General features: G+C 29.9%; 4 protein-coding genes across 6 annotated transcripts in view; 3 read left to right on the forward strand and 1 right to left on the reverse strand.

Moving 5' to 3' along the window:
- Positions 1–259: 259 nt before the first annotated feature.
- Positions 260–2741, forward strand: LOC119678225 (amidophosphoribosyltransferase). Of its 2 annotated transcripts, none has more exons than XM_038089939.1 (2): positions 260–440; positions 500–2741. In XM_038089939.1, exon 2 carries the CDS (start codon positions 512–514, stop codon positions 2171–2173), a length of 1662 nt encoding a protein of 553 aa, XP_037945867.1. In that variant the 5' UTR covers positions 260–440; positions 500–511; the 3' UTR covers positions 2174–2741. The 2 variants fall into 2 exon arrangements, with proteins under 2 accessions (XP_037945867.1, XP_037945868.1); XM_038089940.1 differs by having other exon boundaries at positions 503–2741.
- Positions 2742–2798: 57 nt separating this feature from the next.
- LOC119678226 (transcription initiation factor TFIID subunit 7) lies at positions 2799–6941 on the reverse strand. Its single transcript, XM_038089942.1, has 3 exons — positions 6785–6941; positions 4028–4237; positions 2799–3951 (listed from the first exon to the last, which is right to left on the reverse strand). The coding sequence occupies exons 1-3, from the start codon at positions 6875–6877 to the stop codon at positions 2947–2949; spliced, it is 1308 nt and encodes a 435-aa protein (XP_037945870.1). The 5' UTR covers positions 6878–6941; the 3' UTR covers positions 2799–2946.
- A 1373-nt stretch (positions 6942–8314) lies between these two features.
- Positions 8315–13357, forward strand: LOC119678971 (ER membrane protein complex subunit 1). 2 transcript variants are annotated; one of them, XM_038091102.1, is made up of 13 exons: positions 8315–8528; positions 8590–9232; positions 9301–9447; positions 9515–9827; positions 9925–9945; positions 10150–10484; positions 10553–10747; positions 10948–11025; positions 11848–12049; positions 12123–12275; positions 12599–12769; positions 12839–13072; positions 13138–13357. In XM_038091102.1, exons 1-13 carry the CDS (start codon positions 8431–8433, stop codon positions 13296–13298), a joined length of 2751 nt encoding a protein of 916 aa, XP_037947030.1. In that variant the 5' UTR covers positions 8315–8430; the 3' UTR covers positions 13299–13357. The 2 variants fall into 2 exon arrangements, with proteins under 2 accessions (XP_037947030.1, XP_037947032.1); XM_038091104.1 differs by lacking the exon at positions 9925–9945 and having other exon boundaries at positions 13138–13298.
- A 2707-nt stretch (positions 13358–16064) lies between these two features.
- The window catches only part of LOC119675739 (28S ribosomal protein S9, mitochondrial), a 61662-nt gene continuing 56116 nt past the window's right edge, over positions 16065–21610 (forward strand). Inside the window, exons 1-6 of the mRNA XM_038086945.1 lie at positions 16065–16241; positions 16423–16632; positions 16707–16880; positions 16949–17034; positions 17831–18075; positions 18273–18388. Of these exons, the coding sequence (XP_037942873.1) occupies positions 16146–16241; positions 16423–16632; positions 16707–16880; positions 16949–17034; positions 17831–18075; positions 18273–18388 (927 nt within the window). The 5' untranslated portion in view covers positions 16065–16145. The remainder of the gene's footprint in view (positions 16242–16422; positions 16633–16706; positions 16881–16948; positions 17035–17830; positions 18076–18272; positions 18389–21610) is intronic.

Below are 21610 nucleotides of genomic sequence, written 5' to 3' on the forward strand. Positions count from 1 at the left end.
AATATTAATATATAATAAAATTAGTAATGACATTAATAGAGATACATTATTTCCAGAAATCTATTAATTACAATAGTTTTTATGAAGTAAAATAGTCACTGCCGTCATAAGTGACGATAAAATCAAATGGAATATAATAATATCAATAAATAATAATAGAAAAAAACAAAATTCAATAAAATTTTTTAAACAAAAATGACACAAACCACACTTAGATTTTATATTTAATTAATCACTAACATTTTTTGAAATTGTGTTTGTATGGGGCGATGACTTATCGATATGCCGATCTTGCTGTCAGTAATTAGCTAAACTATCATCGCTACAGCACGAGCACACCGCTCAGTGTTGTTATTGGGTTCGCAACCACTGCTTGGGTGAGATCGCACGCGCGGGCTGTTTGCTATAAAAAGACCAGAAAGGCAGTTGCGTAAATCGAAGTGAGTTTTAATTAAATGTTGGCATAATTTGCAAATATTTTATTGTTGGAAAATCATAGCAGATCAGTACAATGGCTGCAGCAAACTTAAATCTTGATGAATTGAGTTTAGATGAAAATAACGCAAATGATTCTAACACTGACTGCAGTGAAAATGTTGAAGAAAATGTTGACAGACAAATTGCGCCATCGCCCACAGAACAACAATTGTCTGTTGCAGACCTTGAAAAGCCAGAGGCCTTAACTGGCTTAACGCATGAGTGCGGTGTTTTCGGTGCAATTGCTTGTGGCGATTGGCCTACGCAAATTGATATTGCACATGTAATCTGTCTGGGTTTAGTGGCCTTACAACATCGAGGACAAGAGTCTGCAGGTATTGTTACCAGCGAGGGCAAGTCTTCAAGAAACTTCAATGTACACAAAGGGATGGGCATGATAAGCAATGTTTTCAGTGATGATTCAATGAAAAAATTAAAAGGTAACCTTGGTATAGGTCACACACGCTATTCGACATCTGCCGCTTCAGAAGTTGTTAATTGTCAGCCGTTTGTGGTGCACACCTTGCATGGAGCAATGGCTGTTGCACATAATGGTGAGTTACTAAATTGTGAATCATTACGTCGTGAAGTATTAGGTCGCGGTGTGGGTCTCTCTACCGTTAGTGATAGTGAGTTAATAACCCAGTCATTATGTTGTACACCTGAGGGTGTATCGGAGGCTGATGGGCCGGACTGGCCAGCACGTATAAGGCACTTTATGCAACTAGCACCGCTCTCATATTCGTTGGTGATAATGCTAAAAGATAAAATTTATGCAGCGCGTGATACTTATGGTAATCGGCCTTTATGTTTGGGTAAGATCGTGCCATTGAATATAGGCGAATTGAATAAGGAAGACGCACCAGCTGATGGTTGGGTGGTGTCCAGCGAAAGCTGTGGTTTTCTGTCAATTGGTGCACGGTATGTGCGCGAAGTAGAACCTGGAGAAATTGTAGAGCTCACTCGAAATGGCTTTCGTACTATCGACATAGTTGAAAGGCCAGATCACAAAAAGATTGCTTTTTGTATCTTTGAATATGTGTATTTTGCACGCGGAGATTCTATATTCGAAGGACAAATGGTTTACACTGTACGTATGCAATGTGGACGTGAATTAGCTAGAGAGGCACCGGTGCGGGCTGATATAGTAAGTTCTGTGCCTGAATCGGGCACAGCCGCAGCACACGGTTATGCAAGAGAATCAGGTTTACATTTTGCAGAAGTTTTGTGTAAGAATCGTTATGTTGGGCGTACATTTATACAACCTTCAACACGCCTACGGCAGTTGGGTGTAGCCAAAAAGTTCGGTGCACTCTCTGAAAATGTTGCTGGAAAACGTTTAGTGCTTATTGATGACTCAATAGTTCGAGGTAATACGATTGGACCTATTATACGATTATTACGTGATGCTGGGGCGTTAGAAGTACACATCAGAATTGCAAGCCCTCCCTTACAATATCCTTGCTATATGGGCATAAACATACCAACGCGGGAGGAGCTCATAGCAAGTAAATTAAATGCAGAACAACTAGCTAGGCACGTAGGCGCTGACAGTTTGGCTTATCTAAGTGTAGAGGGCTTAGTTAAAGCAGTAAAACTGAACCGACAAGCATTGAATCCAAGCAAAACTGGTTACTGTACAGCTTGCCTAACCGGACAATATCCAGTTTCATTGCCAGATGAATTAAGTTGGTGAAGCGGTCAACTTTATTATGTGTTGAAACAATTGCATTTTGAAAGTAGCGCAAAATATTTTGTAGTTAATTATATTTAACAAAAGTAATAATTAAGTTGCAATTTTATAATTTCATTATAATAAAATTGCAAATTTATTCGAGATGTAATTTTGCACTTGTTGCAAAATAAAATTTTGCAATTAAGAGGAAGCTTCGATGAAAACAACAGCTTTTAATTAAGTATCCTACTGTAAGAAGTAGCAAAACCATTAATTGTTTTAACCTATCTATTATTATTATATTATTACTATACTATATATTTGATTATAAATTCTAATTGAAATGCATTTAAACAGAGACTATTAATCTAGATACACTGCAAGAGTATTCCATAACACAAAAAGTACAAGTTCAGCATTGATTCTAATTAATCACAATCTCAATAATATATTAAAATTAGATCTGTATTGATTATCTATTAATTATTAATTATTATAGCACAGTAAAATAATAAAGCTTCATGAAACATCATAAATTCCCCATAAGTGGACCATACAACTTCTACTCTATTGTTAAAAAATTCTTGTATATTTCTAAAATAAATACTACAGAAAATTAATGACAACATTTAGTGCTTTAAGAATCAGAATGAATATACAAAAATGTTTTGTATTACAATAGTTTATTTTGCAAACATATATATATATGCTTTACAATATTTATATAAAAAAAAAATTTTCTTTAAATTATAAATTTAAGTATATTTTACTATATAAATCAATAAAAATAATTACTAATTATTTTCCAACATCTTTTCAAAACTTTTAATTTGCATTTCCTTTTCGATAATTTGGCTCAATAAATTCTCAACTGTTTCACTCATGCGTTGCTTTAGAGTTTGATTTTGTATCGCAGCGATTTCTTGAGATTTTTGAGCCTTCAACATCTTCAAGTCATTGATTTGTCCTTGTAACTCATTGATTTTGCGTCGTATTTGATGAGTTTCGATTTGTGGTATATCATTTGAAAAGTCATCATCATAATCGTTACGTTTCTGTTCCTCATAATAACCACTTGGAGCAGCTAAATTAGAACTAGAGCCATCAAATTTGCTACTCATGTCAACTAAATTAGGTTTTGGACTTCCTCCAAACATGCTTCTATTAAATTCAGTTGGTTGTTGTTTGGAATTGCTTGAGCTGTCAGCAACTATTGTGCCAGCACCACCAACACTAGCTGAAAAGTCTGACGTATGCGTATCGTCTGCTGATAAACGTGAACTATATTCCATTTCAACATTGCGTTCTTCATCTTCAGAAGATGAAAGTTCTTCTCCAAAAATATCATGTTCACCAACTCCGCCAATTGCTGCACTACTAGAAGGCACATCATCATCGTCTGATTCTACATTTATATTCTTCTGTGTCGCCGAATCATTAAGTGTTTTTTCACCGTCGTTGAGTGTATCATTAAATTCTTCTTCGCCCTCATTATATTCTTTCGAGCTTTGATCTAATGCTGGTTTATCAAGTTCTTCGTTAATTATCTCGTATTCTACTTTAACTGCATCATTATCAATGCGTAGTAAATGTTTCACTTCCTTTTCAATTTCTGGTGCTTCCACATTTTTCTTTTTCAGAGTTTTACGGAAGCGGCGTTTACGTATATTTTTGCATGGTGGTGTTATACCATGTGGCCATAAATACTTTTTGTCAACCTTGTTTGGATCCTTCTTTTTTGCTTTATTTGGTGATTCTTTTTCGGAATCTAAAGCATCCGGTTCCTCCTTACAAATCATCTAAGATAAAAATTTTAATTTACATATAATTGTTATTTAAAGTCACTGATTCAAACTTAAAACTATAATAGCTTACCATTTGGCATATATCTGCTGTTTTATAGAAGCTTTTATTGTCAATAGTTTTAAGACATTCAAGTACAGTTGGTAGGTCTACAACTTTTGAATGCAAGTGCCATTGATCAAAAGTTACTTCGCCATAACGTAAGTCATTGTCCATCTTGATCGTCATACGATCTTTAAGATTACCATTTTGGAGTGCCTCAATCAAGGCTTTTGCAGGTTCCTGTAATGAAAATACAAATTTATTTATTGCATTAATTGGTGAACTTAAAATAAAAAAGGCTCTGAGCAATTTACACCTACTTTATTACCCTAAAAATTGATTCCCAAAAACAAAAAGAATATCAGATGAACTTTTGTGCTTAAACGTATAAGAGAATTTTTTTCAATTCAGGCCGTTATAAGTTCAAAACAAAAGAATAAATTGGGAAAAATTTACTATTACAAATTTACTATTAATTACGAGAAAGTTAGATTAAAGTTTATTTTTTAGCATTGGAACAAATTAAGTTTAATTTTCACGTCAGTTGTGACGACAGTGACTATTTTTTAAAAGAAACTATTGCATTTAATAGAAAGGTTCCGAACAGTAGTAGTTGCAAATCACTACTGCTCGAAGTATTGAATGTAATAGGAAGGTTCCGAAAAGCAGTCAATTGCAACTACTGTTCGAAATCTTTCTATTAAGTAAAATAATCACTCTTGTTGTAACTTATTTTGAAATCAAATTTAATATAGAATTATAATGGATATAAACATAAAAAAATATATTCAATTTTCAGTCTCGTTTGTACGAATCGTAGAGTGACATTGGCACCACTTTCTTCGTATTACGTTTCTAGATTATGTTCTATGCACAAGAAATAATAATATAAAAACATGCAATAGCAAAACTTGCCTCTACAAAAGAATAGTAATAAAACTTAACAAATAAAAATAACTATAATTAATTTAATTATTCTACAGCTGGTTTATGATTTCGTTCTAATAAAACACAGCAGGTAAAATTACCAATGAAATTTCAAACAGCAAATGAACAAAACTTTAAGTTCGAACATACAAGTCAAGTACCGCTTTGGGTCAGTTGGCTAATGAACACAGTTGGCAAGATACAAACTCAACTCTTAGCGAGGTCTCAAAAAATTATTTACGTATTAATAAATACAAGAAAAATTTTCAAAGACTATTGATAATGGGTATTTGGCAATACTCGAAGCAGCTGTATAGTCAGCCAAAAATTTAATTAAATAAAAACAAGAAACTAATAATATTTTGTCTCACTCTACAAAATAGGATGAAAACCTTATAATATCCTTTTACGGTGGAGAATAGTTTTTCTTTTTTAATGTCTGCTTAACGGCGGTAAATAAAACTTTTGGTACATCCTACATTGGTTGGTTGAAGTGTTGACTCCATGAATTTAACAAGTGCTTTCACACTATTTTGTTGTTCCCTTCTAATATCCAATTGATTATTTGGCTGTGTAAGACAAGTCGTTCAGATCCAGTCCAAAATTCATTAATGTTTATTTTCGCTATATATCTAGCATTATTGAAAAACCGTTTAGGTAAAGGGGATAATTATGTCTTAAAAAAATAAAACAATTGCCTTTCTTTTGTCTGGTCGGGACTATAACTGTAAATATTCTAATGAATTCTCATTAAAGCTATCTGCTGTCAAAAAGCCATTATCCTTCTGTTCCATCCTCTCAGAAGAAAACGAAAATAGTTTTTTTTTTAGGGTTGCGACTGGGACGGTAAATATTCTGACGGATTCCCATTGTAGTCGTTTTTACCTCCAGAGACCAAAAACAAGTAATGACTACTATTAGTTCAGAAGCATTATTTATTTACCGGCAATAAGGTTTCCTTAAAATTATATGTTAGCCAAAAAGACCTACTATTATTTATTATTGAACACTTTTTCTATATATTTATTTAACTGTATTTTAAGTTAATTTTTCGTTTATTAAGTTAATTCTGCAAGTCTTCTCGCATACAAGATTATTTTTTCTTATACCACCGGGTATTTATTTGTCATCATATTCTGATTCACAACTGAATCAGATTAGGAAACACTGTTCCATTCTCTAGTATGGAATGGTTAGGATCTCATTACTCTGTTTCATTAATCAAGAAATTGAGATAGATGAGTCTAGGGTCTAAATTGTTGCTTGATATTTGACATAATAGCGTTTTAGTTTTTGATAATGAAGTCTGCATTTAGTATCTTGTATACCGGGACTATTTTTCTAATATGACGGGCAATTGCTGTTCGCCCCACCTCTTCGACATTTTAAATAGAAATAGTAGAATTAAATGCAATTACATACATGAAGAGTATAGAATACATTTTAAAATATTTTGTGAGTTAGATGTGGTTCTTCTTTATACAAAAGTTTTTTTAATAATATGTAAGTGTTTTATGATGTAATATATATTTAGCACAAATCGTGGATGATTTGAAATAACAAGAAGACAAAACATTTGAAATTATCTTCACAACTGATAAATCAGTATGAAATTAGAAAGCAACAGACCGGGGTTTGTATTATAACAAGATATTAAGATCGGCAGTCTAATTAAAAGAAACTGTTGATACAGACCAAAAAATCATTAAATTGCAAATCCACAAAAATAGTATCATTATTTACGCACAATACACTGCAGACCTATTTCGTATCTGTAGTCTGAATCTTGAAGCTGAGATACCGATATTACACACCAACTACTAGGATTACTAACTACATTAAAATTTTATTATTTATTACCTCTGGCAATCTTAAAATAAATTGATTTTCAAGTTCAACGCCATCATCTCGTGGTTTTTCACTCTTGTTTTTATCAAACTTTTTCTCAATCATTTTCGAATAAAATCACTTCCAGAAATTTTTGTTTACGACTTTTAATGAAATTTTAAGAATATTACTGACATATGAAACAGTGTTGATAAACGTTAAAAATGATTTATTTATTGTGTAAAAATTTCTATCACTTTTATTATAATCAAAATACACCATATATTTTGAACTACCATTATAAGTCTAAAACGCAAAAAAAGTTATGATCACCAAACGAAATGCATGAAGAAGGCTATTTCATATATATATTCCACATATTAATATATAAACTATATCCTGCAAAAATTACATTTTCGAGAAAAGTAATTGTATAGAAAAAACAACCAGGTCATATGTGAATTCATATTCATATCGCATATAGATAATATATAAATTAAACCCGCGTGATTTAATTTCGTTTTTAAAGAAACTTTATTATTCCTTAAATTCCCAAATTATGCCAAACGAAATTGTCGAAAATGGTGATAAGAATATCTTTATTCAACAGAAGTTAGTGAGCAAACAATTCCCACTAAAACTGGCAATTTGCAGTTGATTCCATCAGAATAAATTATATTTGAGTCCCACTTATGAGGCGTCATATGACGATATGCGATGCACTGAGGTGCTACATATGAGCATATTCATTATACTGGTCATGTCTCCACATATTTTTCTAGTCTGCTATATATGGTATGTATTGTAATATCGCTCTTTGTAAATGTTATACCATCAAATTAACAGCAGATTTGTTATCATTTAGTATTTGTGGATTTTTTTTAAATTTCATAGAATAATTTTTACCTTTTTCTTATTTTTGTGAGTCAATCAATGCTCCAATGTAAAATAAGCAAAGTTTGCGCAGATACAAAGCATATCGAGGATAATGCGATAAAACTGCAACAACAACAATATAATAATAACTATCGGAGACGTGGAATTGGGGACATCAAATTAATATCGTTAAAAAGAACAAGAAACCCGCTTTTTTTATTCTTAGACTTATCAAACTTTTTTAGAATATTTTTATAAGGTTTTTGAAATAAAAATGTCACATATTGCTGCCTATTTGTCGAGTTAAGTACATTACTTTGAAAATAGCATTGAAATGACAAACGTAAACGGTTATCACAAACCCAAGCTAAATTATTTTCTACCCATCATCAGCCACGGCATGATCTTTAACAAATTAAAATTCAATTATTAAAACTCTTCATTATTGTGGCATTATTGTTGCCATAACAAAATAGATTGCATAAAAAATACAACTATAAATTTGAACTCACAATCTAAATTAATAATTTTAATATTCTAATTAATTTTAATTTTGCTTAATTTTTTTTATCTCAAGCGATTATACTGCCATCTATATGTGGGTTTTGTATAAAGAAATAAATAGATAACAAAATTTTGACAATCATACGACATAAATGATTTTCATTTCAACCCCGTCTAATGCCGTGTTCATCATGTTCTAATTAAAATTAAGTGAATAATTTAAAATCTTTAATTAAATTAGGTGTTATATTGTAATAATTGTATTAACAAGAGTATAAATAAAGGTATAGAAAACGAAAATGACAATGAAGTGCATCTTATTAGTCGCTGTAGTTGCGGCTGTTTTACTCAATTTAACCACTGCACTTTATGAGGATCAAATAAAGAAATTTGACTGGTAAGTTGGGGTTAAGGTACACGTATTGAATTAATTAAATTTATATTAATTTTTTATGCAGGCGTAGCATCAATATAGGTGCATTGGAATCTGCACACTTAGATTTAAATTCATTTCAACCACGTTTATTGGTTACCACACGTGAAAATGTAGTTGCCTCACTTTGTCCGAAAACTGGTGAGATTTTATGGCGGCAAGTACTTGAAAAACTTCCACGGGGTAGTTTAAAATTGCTACAAGTTACTGCAGCTAGTGGCGACAGTAGTAATACTGCTGCAGCACGTGCAAATTCTAATCATGGCTTCGATATGTTAACGGTGCAAGGACATGCACCAGCAATAGTACGCGGCTGGAACGCAAACTCTGCACACCTTGAATGGGAATGGTCTCTAATGCCTTTACAACCAGATCGTGCAGAGACTGCTTATTGGTTTTATCAAAAGGCTTTATTATACCATGTTGTGCCTGTGTGGAACAGTCACTTGGAAGTGACACAGTATTTTGCTACCAGTGGACATCCTACAGGAACTACTAATAAAATTAGTGCTGCTTGGATAACTAAAGAGCAGTGCACAAGTAGTGGTGTTTTTTACACTTGTACTAGCGGTGATAAGTTAATTAGTATTGATCTAACAGCAGCACAACCTAAAGTTTTAACTAAAACATTACCTGTTCAGCCATTTAGTGCTATACAACCTTTGAAAGTAATTGCAAATAACTGTAAAAGTTTTGATTGTTAAAAAATATTGATTATTAACTTTTTTATTTTCAGGAAATGAATGGAGTTTATGTTGTGGATAGAAAATTATACAGTGTTAATGATGAAGTGAAAATATGTGAGGACCTGGTAAGCAATAGTTATGCTGTGGGCACTTACAACAAGAGACGTGTTATAGCTCAAGCTGATATTGTGGACAATGTTAGTTTTTAAATACTTTCAATATACAGATATATAATTTTAATATTTAAAATATATTGATTTGTAGTTCTTAAACATTCAAGTTAACTATGCGGATAATTGCGAAAAAATTGAAGAATTAACTAATCGTGTTCCATACGAGCATAATTATGGCGTCCCAATATTGAGTACTTTAGATTGCAAACTGAAACGTCAGAATGACGGCAAGAGTTGTCTTTACATTTTGGAAACAAGTGCGGATATGATTTTAGCGGTACAGCAGAATAAAATACGCTGGTCGAGAGAAGAAGCCTTAGCAAATGTGGTAGCTGCAGATTTCATAGACTTACCATTGACTGATACAGAGGGTACACTTGAAAATGAGTTGAAAGGGAAATCTGGTAAGTAATCTTTTTGTAATTTCTTGGTAATGGGCTTTTCACTACATTCTTTCTTATTAATCTATTTAAATTTGTTTTCACTTATTAACAATAAAAGAGGATTCAAAAGGAATTGAGAGTGAGTGTAACAATCATTTTAACAAAGCATGTACTAAAATTTATTTGTATTTGTATTTGTATGCATTCATTTCGGTGTTTATAAGTCTTATATATTATAATTTAAACAATTGCATGTGTTTTAAAATATTACTTTATTATTTTTGAAGTGTTATTTTAATCGAAAATGATAAGTAATAATAAATTTTGGAATGTATAATCACAGGTGATATATTGAGCGCTTTCTTATTGCGAATTTCCACACAAATCTTACAAATAAAGAGCATCTTTTTACATGTAATTGGTTTGGCACCACCACCAAGCGCCACACAAAAAGCAGGCTTAGTACGTGATTCATTTGGCTTACACAAAATGTTGGTTCTGTTGACGAAGAGTGGAAAAGTTTTTGGAATTGATAATATTAGTGGCAAACATCATTGGCAGCAGTTCTTACCAAATGTTGGCAACTTTGAGAATGGGGAAAAAATGCGCTTACTCGTGCAACGTACTTCGAAACATTTTCCTTTACAACCATTATGTACTATTGTGGCTAAAGAAAAGGTTTGTTAATATAGTTATGAATGGTCTTTGATTTTAATTCCACCATGAATTTTTTTTTTTTTGTATAGAATACAGGCAATGGTTTACTTTTCCGTTTTAATCCAATTACTGGTCAGCATGCAGAAGGTGGCATACTTAAACTTGATTATAAAATAAAGCAGTTAAGCTTATTAGCTGAAACAGAAACTGATTACATTAAGGGTATACTAACAATTTCTGCAGATGATGGAATATATGTTTATCCCGAAAGTGTCAAAAATAAGGTAATAACATTAAGATTTAAAATTAGAGAGAGTTTAATGAGGCTTTGCAGATTGTTTATTATAATTTATGACTAATTTATATTTAAAAATAACCAGTTAATAACAGTTATTTTCCAATATTAAATATTTAAAAATATAAAGATTAAAAAAATTGAAAAAATAATTTTATAATACTTATATATATATAACTTTAATTTCAGGCTCATGGTATGTACATGTTCACAGCAGATAAGAATACAGCAGTCCTGAAGGGTTACTATATAACATACGAACAAGGTGTAAGTAGACATTAAAGCATTTTCATGCTCTGTATATTCACATGTACAAATAATTATATTCAATATCAAAATTGGGATTGTCATCATTATTCAGTCGTTATCGTTTTGCTATATATCACTCTAGTACACAACTACTATCACAGAAATATGCTTTTTTATGCCCTAGAGCATTTCATTAAAGAGTCTTCTAACCAACAACAATATATTTTGGTTTTACAATATATTTTGTTGTTCTGTCGAACTCAAATTACCAAAACGTACTAAACTGGTTACATTAAGATCCAAAAAATATGGAAAAAAGTGAGAAATCATCAATCTCTCTTTTTCTCTCTATCCAATCTTCTCAGACTCATTAAGGAAGTTTTCTTAGCTTTGGGTTTTCGGGTTAAAAAAGTCTATTTTGTTTCGCGGTTTTCAATATTTTTTGGACACGGATCACTGCTTAAGTGGGAGCTGCCTTGCTTGATCTTAACTTAAACTGTAAAAATCTCAGTAGAATATAATCTATAATAACAAAAATAGAAAGAATGAAAATAAAAGTGTAATGAACCGCTGAGTTTGTTAATGCTTATGGTAACATTTTTATTGATCAACAATTTCATTTGTACTTAAAAAGTTTAGTAAAAAGAAAAGAAAATATTATAAGGACTTAAATCTTGCATGTGAAAGTCTATATTTGAAGTCACAGTATACATAAAAAATAGATACTTGTCATCCTTGTCTGCTTTAAATATACATATTTATTTAATAAATAATTAAATGTCAATGTATATAAAATATCAAATTAAATTAATATAATAAATTTCACTTTACTTTAAATAGATACTAAAGAGCACCACTATTTGGAATGCTCGCTTGGGTGGTCATAATAATGATCACAAAATCATAGCCGTTGCTACGAAAAATCCAATTGAACGGGTACATTCACAAGGACGTGTTTTGGGCGATCGGTCTGTGCTCTACAAATACATAAATCCAAATTTGGTAGCAGTTGTTACACAAGCACCCGACAGTATACATAAATGTAATTATACTTTTTGCTATAAATGTTATCCCGTCAGATAATGATAATGATAATAAATTGATTTTTCTCACAGTTATTTTAAATGTATATCTGATTGATGTTGTATCTGGATCGGTTGTGTTCTCACTGACACATCGTAAAGTACGCGGCCCATTGCATATCATACACTCAGAAAACTGGTTGGCCTATTCATATTACAATGACAAAGTGCGACGCACTGAAATAAGTAAGTAGTTTTATACAAACTTACATTTGGAAGTTGATTTTAATCACATACTATACGAATATTATTCGTTTCTCTTATTTTTAAGTTTTTATAAATATATAACTATAATATATACATTTTTAATATTTAGTATAAAAAATTAGTAATTAATGAAGTTCTTAGTTTTAGTGAGTTTTTTATTCCAAATATTCAAAGGAAATTGAACTTTGGTACTTAATTTTAAAGCTAATTTTCAAAAAGTTATTACCAAATCCGTATATATATATTTTTTAGATTTAACTCGTCTAGCATACATATTTTATTTAATTTTTTTTATTCCACAGCTACCATGGAACTTTACGAAGGCAAGACTCAAGCTAATAGTAGTGTGTGGAGTTCACTTAATGCACCACTCATGCCATTGGTGGAGCGACAATCATATATTCTACCTACAACAGTGGAAGCGATGCAGGAAACAATAACTGAGCGTGGCATTACCAGTAAACATGTATTGAGTAAGTTCAAATTCATTCAAATAATTTATAAGAATTGATAACTATTCTAACTATTAACTATTTTGATAGTCGGTATATCTAGTGGTGCTATAGTAGAAATGCCATGGGCATTATTAGATCCACGCAGACCAATATCATCTACCACTCAGGGACGTGAAGAGGGTGCGATTCCATATATACCTGAATTGCCAATACCAAATGAAAATATGATCAATTATAATCAGACCATAGCACGTTTGAATACCATCTATACTTCGCCAAGTGGTTTGGAGAGTACTTGCTTGGTAGCTGCTACAGGTTTAGGTATGTTGATATTATATTTAAAAAAGAAATAATAATAATGATTGTTATTTAATTATTATTTCCAGATATATTTGTTACACGCATCACACCATCGAAGACTTTTGATATTTTAAAAGATGATTTTGATTACATACTTATAACGACTGTATTAGTAGCTTTAATTGTTGGTTCCATAGTGGTACGTCAATTATCTTCAAGGAAGTTGATAAAACAGGCTTGGAAGTAATGTATCAGCTAGTCTTCAGTCAAATCATCTACTACTAACAAAAATAAGAAACAGCATTACATTATATTATTTTAATAAGTAACTAGTAAATTATATAAATTTAGCAAATTTATGCAATGCGCAAAGATCATACATACCTACGTTTTTAGAAGGTGTGATTAAGTCGTTAATTTAAAGTTAAAATTAAAATTTTTTTCATATATTTATTGTGTGTAAACAATATGTTTTTTTAAATGTGCATTTTCAATTTGTAAATAATAAAATTGTGGAAAAATGGATAAAAATTAAAGCAAAGCGTGTTTTTATACGTGATTTCACAGTACCATTACAGCGAAAATTTTCGCAACAGATACTATCTGTTTGCCAATTTTTATCATTAAGAATGTTTTGCAGAGACCGAAAGAAATGGTAGTTAGACAGTGCAAGATCTGGGCTATACGGTGGACGCATAAAAATTTCTCAATTCATTTCCGTCAATTTGTTCTGAGATATCAAAGATGTATGTGGCCTGTCATTAACAGGATGAAGCACAAACTCTTTTCTGTTGGTTAATTCTGATCGCTTTTCGTTGATTGTGTTTTTTAATCAGTTGTGTTGTGAGCAGTTAAAGACTGTTCGTAATAGACAATTTCCTTCCAATCTTACCAACCACATAACCTTGTTTGCCGTTAATCCATGAAGTCGTTTGTGGAAGTCGCCAGCCTTTGATCATGATCGTTTCCCTTTGATATTCTCGCATCATAAAGCATCATATAGAGTATTTTTTACATATTTCAGTTACTTTCAAATCAATATAAGTTTTTACACGAGTGACGAATTACATAACTGTCTTTACAAAGTAATGTAGCCTCAAATCTCACATTTTAAACGCATGCTCGGTTGACATAATCGGATTAGTGTTCCAGATATATGGGTACCAACATTATCTAGAGACAAAAAACGCACACTTTTTATATCATCCAATATAATTATTTTGTATACATAATTTTTCGAATTCTTGAAATTTATTTCGCATCTTCATCAGGACATGATACGTATTACTATTTTATGATGCAACAGATAAAGAAGTTTAACTTCACACAATTAATTTATTTTTGTCCCAAAATAGTTTTCTAAATAAATAAAACATCAACTAATGTTATTATATCGAGAACATCAATATTGATAACTGATGTTTGGAGATACATATTATCATAAATTTTCTAAGTCAAATATAAATATTGCGAGGATGTATTTATGATGTATTTGTAACTAGTGAGTCTATTTTTTTCTAAAATTAATTTTAGTAAATATGGTATATCTCCTTATAATAACTAATTTATAAAATTATGTGTTTCTATTCGAATCATAATGCTAGATATACTACTTCCGAAATCCCTGTTCCTCCCTACAATGTTAAGCAGATTTTTTTTTGCAGATTATTGTTTTACCTACGCTAGGTCTGGTTGTCCACGCCAGATCAGTAATGACCTTAACTCCCTCGCCAGGTATCACAATACTTGAAAAATTAAACTTAACCAATCAAAAATCTCGGTAATTTCCTTTTGTGACAAATTGTGACATTTTCCTAACTCCGCTATATAATACATGTATAAATCTTCCAACATTAAGCGTTTTATTATCCCTACTCGAAGATACTTCACCAGGTGTCGTAAGTTCCCTCCGATATTATTCATCTAGCTCGCTTTACCATCGACGTTTCTGGGCCTTTGGACGATCTCGCTCTAAATCGTGGTTACAACAACGCCTCACACAGAATTTCCTCTTAATCAGTGATTACTACTTAGTAAAAATTTGTTCCCTTCTTCCTCGCAATTGCTTTCAATTTTGGCTATATTTCTTAGACATATTTTTTGTCCCAAAACTAAGACAACAGTATTGAGTTGTCTTAATGTCTGCCTTCTGTATTCTAATGGGCATTCCAGGGTTCAAGTCTCACATTGTGGCTTTCGAATATTTATTTTGAAAAATAGACTATGTCTAATATATTACAAGTTAATATCAACTTGAACCTTTTTCTTGAGAAAAATTTATTTGAACAAATAATTTAAATTGATTTGTTCAAATAAATGATTAATTTTATTATTTATTTTAAATGTGGATGAAAAAACATATTTAGAGCGTGATTCTTTGAAGGATCAATTTCGATATTAAAACACATAAATTTTGTTTTAAAATTTTCTTAATAAAGAAACCACTAAAATATTTACACTCTAAGATTCTTGAAGCAGGAAAAAATTTCACAGTTGCTTCATTTATAATAATTTATTTATAATAATTTATAATAATTTGTGCCCTAATCAAGATATTTACTTTGTGTTAATATAATATAAACTACCTAGTAGGTGTTAAAATAAAAAAATTAAAAGAAAAATAAATAAATGTCTATCAACAATATATTTTGTTTATGTTGGAATATGTATAAGAGGACATATATAGTGTAAAATGATTTTATATATGACAAAAAGCTATAAAAATAATGCAAATACTTGAAAAATCTTTAATTGAACCAAAAACGGTTGATTTTTTTGAAAACTAAAGTGAGAATTCAACCAATTTATTTATTTTTATTGTGTTTTATTCTATTTATTGTATATTTGATATTATTAATATAAGTAGTTATATAAAGTTGTAATTTTTTAAAATTTTTAATTTTTAAGATCATCTTCAGCAGCATATGTAATATTTTAAACAAACACATAACTTAAATTTGCTGTATCTATCACTTTAGGTTTATTACACTTATTGCGCTCTGTTTATATATGAAGCGCTCTCTTTACGCCATCAACGCACAGCTGATTTAAACACATTCCTCTAAAAAAATTTTTAATGCAGTAAATTGAAATAATGGCGCTGCGTGTTTTAAATGTTAATGTTATAAAAAACAGTAAAAATTTAATGCAAAATGTGTGCAAACTAAACAGTGCAATAGCAACAAATGCGGTATATATAAGATTTATATTAAATCAATTCATTTTTAAATATATAAATAATAAGTAATTATTGTGCTTGCATAACCTCTTTTAGCGGTAATGTGAGCCGTCTTTGCTAGCTTTTGTTTTTTATGTTCTTTAAACAATGTTTTTTGTTTTTTAATATAATTAATGAAAACGAAATATTTTAGCATAACTATGGAACAGAGGTAACCGTTCAAGCAGCGCCATTAGCTATCAAAACACAAAAGGTTAGCAAGGCTATGACGGCATATCTGGAACGTGCCAAAGAACATGATGATTTTATGAAAACACAAAACTTGGAATATCAGATTGGCAAGCGACACTTGGCAAATATGATGGGCGAAGATCCAGAAAGTTTCACACAAGAAGACATCGATGTGAGCTTTTAAGCAATTCAATTAATTTTTTTATTAAGACCTAATAATAACTTTTTTTTTCTCTTTCTATTTAGAATGCCATTGAATATCTGTTTCCATCCGGAATTTTCGATAAAAAAGCACGTCCTACTATGAAACATCCAAGTGAAGTATTTCCAGCTAGAAAAGCAGCTGAGTTCGATGAAACGGGCAGACCATTCAATAGTTTATTTTATACCGGCAAACCTAATTTCTTTAAATTATTATTTGTAAGCTGCTTGTATTTTTCTTTTTCAAATTTATTGTTAATTTAGTTTTTATGTTTTGTAAATTTAAGGATGCCGCTGAAGAAATTAATAAACTGAATGACTTAGAAGAGCGTATGTTACGTCGTGGGAATAAACCCGATCCCAATTTAAAAGTGTATGTATTTATAAATCGAATAATATTGTGTTCAGGTACGACTGAACACATACAAATTATATAAAATCTTTATAAAAAACACAATAAGTATTTATAAATGATTTTAAATTCATTATTACATTATCATTAGTGAATGTTTATTATGCGTTATCAATGTAATTACTACTGCGAATGGGTTAATTTATTATAATTGTAAAAAGAAAATGTAACTTTAACTATTGAAAGTTCTTCATAACGCTAACCTTCGCTAGTTAGACTTTATTTGCAAAGATATATAGATGACTTGACATAAAATATGGATTCACTTGACTCTTAAGAAAAATGTTGATTTCTATACTACAGAGAACTTTTAAACACTAGCTGACAAGCAGTTTTGAATGTGGATATTCTTATTCTAGACCATAGAATCACTGTATTGTTTGGATGAAACGGGCAATGTCTATAATGTATACATTGGTAGTAAGTACTGGAAGCATATTTAAGAAAGTAAAAACCTATAGACGCTAGGCGATTGCCGGTCGGCCACAGAGCAATTAAGCAATATTTTTCTTATAGACAGAAGTTGTCGAAGAGATCCCATAATCGAAGTATATGTAAGGATAAATGGAAAATTGTGTATTTGTAAAGAATTAACTGCAATTTAAATCACTAATTTGGATCATTACTTTATTTCAAAGATAGATAAACTATAATAATGTGATAATGTAAATTTAGTAAACTACAACTAAAATTTTGTGTCCAATATAATATCATAGCTAAAAGTTTTTTTCACAAAATAATGTTTTATGTCTTACAGTGATATTGCTGGTCATCAATGGTTATCAAAAGCTCAACTGGAATTGGAATTAGTAGAAACAATTGCTGATATTGAATATAATAACTTTACAAATGTCATGAATCGTTTAGTTACCCTGCCTTTTTCATATAAAAGTAAAAGCTTTATTGACAAATATTTAAAACCTTTAATGGATCAAACTATACAATTAGAGGCACCTAAACCACGTATTGATGAGAAAGGTCGTCAGTATATCACAACTTATGGTAAACTGGTTTATTTATTCATTTGATGTTCATTAAGTAAACATTTTGCTTGTTTTGTTGTTTAATATTTAATTTTACCTTGTGAAAGGCTAATAAAATTCAGCTTTTAAGCAAAATTTTACTTAATAGATATGCACATATATATACATACTTATATATATATATATTCATTTGAAACTATTTTTACTTTTTCTTAGAATGTTTACGTAAATCTGCACGTGGTGATGTCACAGTACGCATGCCAGGTACTGGTATTATCACCATTAATGGACAGGATATTACATATTTTGACAATATACAATGTCGTGAACAGGTAAGTCAACAATTTTTCTTTAATAAGAATACAACTGTATTATATTTTATAAAATTTATATGGAAAAGAAAATTCATTATTAAATTAATTTAATACTAAAGTTATTATTAATGTTAAAGTATTTAACCCAAACAAAAAATAATTATAACCAGTCCAGCAAAGTAAAAAACTTTATAAAGTAATATATTATACTTTATCTTACGCATAAACTTATATATTAAAAATAGTAACTTATTATTTTTCAGTTAGATCATGATCTACTTTTTTAAGCACGATTAAAAAGCAAAAGGTTTTATCCTTAGTAGATCTTATATATATATCGCCTATAAAGTAAGTAGTATGCTATTGTTATTGTAGCGTAATACGATAAACTGAAAAGCATTACATAAAAGAATTACGAGAGTGTAGAATAGACTAGGATTGGGAAGCTTAGGGGCAGATGTGGTATTGATAAAAGATATCAAATGTAGTCTTGGTATAGGTGAATAAATCTAGCCACCTCAATAAAGTAGTTATAAATTAATATCAATCAATAATTTGAAAAGAGATAGACGATTCAAAGTATGTGCTGCAAGTAACTATGCATGTGTCTATATACTCCATCCCTCTAAATTTTCGTATTGAGAACTTGTTGCGATTTTTGAGATTTTCTTTAAATCTATATTATCGATATTAGTACAAATTTACGTCTATTTTTAATATAGAGTCCTTTTAATTTTTTTATAGCTTAGTGCATTAAAAAAAAACTAAAAAGCGATAAGGTGTGAAACGCGATGTTTTGATTCTGATATAAGAATTTTGGGCTTTGAAGAGTCATTGTTATCAATAAAATTTTTAGGTAATCGAACGTAGAAAAACTCGTGCCTCTGTCTATATAATGAAAACTTTAACGAAAGTCTAATCTCTCTCTTACAATAATAACAGTCACACAAAACTTTATATAATTATAACCAATATCATATTTAGTTTTATTCTTGAAAATTTAACTGACGATATAGCGCAGATCTGTTTAGTTAATTATCCAGTTCTAAACTTATATTAATTAATGCGCAAAAAATTGGCATGGGTGACTTTGACCTAATTGATCGATTAAATCTCTTTTTATTTGAAGAATTTAAAGTTAAAAAAACACTAATACTAGTTTGAATGCGACGACCATAGATCTTTTAAAATAATTTTCTCGAAATACCTAATACATTTTCATCACTGTTATGGTTATTGTCTACCTCCGCTTCTAAATTTCTAAATTTTTGCTGCATATCAATGAAATTGTATGTCCACATTTGTCATCAGCTGAGTTCCGATACTTAAATTTTTTGTTTAGAATAAAAAATTTCCATATTTGATTTTGGGTTTTATTTTTGGTTGTGAGTTTCAAAATAGCATAAATAACGATGAAATATAGTTATAATGAGAACAGATGTCTGTTCTGCTTGTCCTGTCTTGTTGAATGTTTCAGATACAGTCCCTCAATGTAAAGTTGTATACTCGAACCCATTGTAGCTGACTGAGATGATGTATTATGTAATATCAACATTGTGCATCCAGACTAAATAGTAGTCGAAAAAAAATAGGTATAAAGATCGTTGCATCTCAATTTACTGTTCGATACACAATTTATATAATACGATACAATACAATTTACTGATAACGAACAAGTATACGCTGTATAATTAGTTTCATCAATGGTTTCGTAATCTCAGAGCCTTTGGATATAGCTCTATAAATTTAAGCACTATAACCAGTTTATACTATATAATACGAATGAAGGAAATGGAAGAAACCGTGCTTTAAAGAAACTACTGTTTTTGTCCTATTTTCTCAAAAAAAGGGCTGAAATTCTTTGAATTGACCAGTTTTCAGGTGTTAAACTCCGTTCCCAATATTTGAGTGAACTGTCTCCTTAAAGTAGCTAATGTCATATACATCTTAAGTAATGTGTACCGCTACTGCATTTAAAGACTCTTATCTGGAATAGTACTGATCTATTTGGTATATCATTGATTTCGCCCAGTCAGCTCTATCAATCTTTTTTTGCCATCGCAGAAAGTATAGTTATATTATGTCAGTTGTTATATTTTATTTTTTTTTTGTCTTTATAAAAATATCAGCTTAAGTCAGCTTAAATTGAGTGACAAATAACAAAAAATGTCTCTAAAAATTCTTATTTTTGTATGATGTTCACTACAATGCTTTTTCCAGTTCTACTACTTTATATACTATTACATTTAGTATAGTCTCCATATTGGAGTATTGTAAACTAAGTAGTAAACTTAATGTATTCTTATGTTTTCAGGAAAACATAAAAGTTTTTATTTTATACACTTACCTTTAAATATAGTCATTATATTAATAAACAAGCACTTGTAAGAATTGAAACATATTTTTTTTTAAATAATTTTATTTAAAATATAATTTGTTGAAAAATTTTATTACACTACTAATAACTTGAATCCTGCACAGCCTTAATGCCGCAAACATTTGTTTGATCTCAGCCAATATTTGTTTTCTCGGTGACGTCGTTTTTATATAGTAAAATGTTCTCAATCATATAAACAAAATTTAATATCAATATTTACTATACACATAAAATATTTGTATATTAAATAATCTGTTCTTATATGTAAATACAATTAGCATTTTATAAATAAGAGATATATATTTATTAAATACAATTAAAAAATATAGGCGCTTGATAGGAATGTATATATATTCGATATTTGCTTAATGTTATATATATTTTTATATATGTTTATATAAAAAATAATATTTGGTATTTGCATATATAAATTATATAAAAGTGTATTGATAACAGGCAATTTTTTTAGATTTTTGTTGGCTAGCCGCCATATATCTAAGGGATTTAGTTATTTTTATAATTTTAGGATGTATATATATTTGTTTATGGGTTTATTTTTTAATGTATTTATATTATATATAAAATTTTATTTAATTATTTTTTTATTTAATTAAATTAGGGGTTTATTTTATAATTTATGTTTTTATTTAATCAATTTGTTTTTTTATTTAATTAATTTATTCTACTGTTATTTTATAACTTTTTATATTAGAAAATTATACTAATATTTATGGTAATTATATTATTATCTAATGCTGTTATATTTCATACATACTTTACCACTAAGCCTTAAGTCTAGCAGTGTTTTACAATACTGTGAAGGGAATACAATGAGAATGTAAGGTTTCATATTGCCTTTTAAT

Source organism: Teleopsis dalmanni, chromosome 2, assembly GCF_002237135.1.
Source record: "Teleopsis dalmanni isolate 2A chromosome 2, ASM223713v2, whole genome shotgun sequence".
In the NCBI taxonomy this organism is placed as follows: domain Eukaryota; kingdom Metazoa; phylum Arthropoda; class Insecta; order Diptera; family Diopsidae; genus Teleopsis; species Teleopsis dalmanni.

Coding starts and splice junctions, on each gene's coding strand:
- LOC119678225 (XM_038089939.1), top strand. CDS start 512: ATGGCTGCAGCAAACTTAAATCTTGATGAATTGAGTTTAGATGAAAAT.
- LOC119678226 (XM_038089942.1), bottom strand. CDS start 6,877: ATGATTGAGAAAAAGTTTGATAAAAACAAGAGTGAAAAACCACGAGAT. Junction 4,238..6,784: donor TTATTTTAAGATTGCCAGAG/GTAATAAATAAT, acceptor TTTTCATTACAG/GAACCTGCAAAAGCCTTGAT. Junction 3,952..4,027: donor CAGCAGATATATGCCAAATG/GTAAGCTATTAT, acceptor TTTTTATCTTAG/ATGATTTGTAAGGAGGAACC.
- LOC119678971 (XM_038091102.1), top strand. CDS start 8,431: ATGACAATGAAGTGCATCTTATTAGTCGCTGTAGTTGCGGCTGTTTTA. Junction 9,828..9,924: donor TGAGTTGAAAGGGAAATCTG/GTAAGTAATCTT, acceptor TAACAATAAAAG/AGGATTCAAAAGGAATTGAG. Junction 11,026..11,847: donor ATATAACATACGAACAAGGT/GTAAGTAGACAT, acceptor TACTTTAAATAG/ATACTAAAGAGCACCACTAT.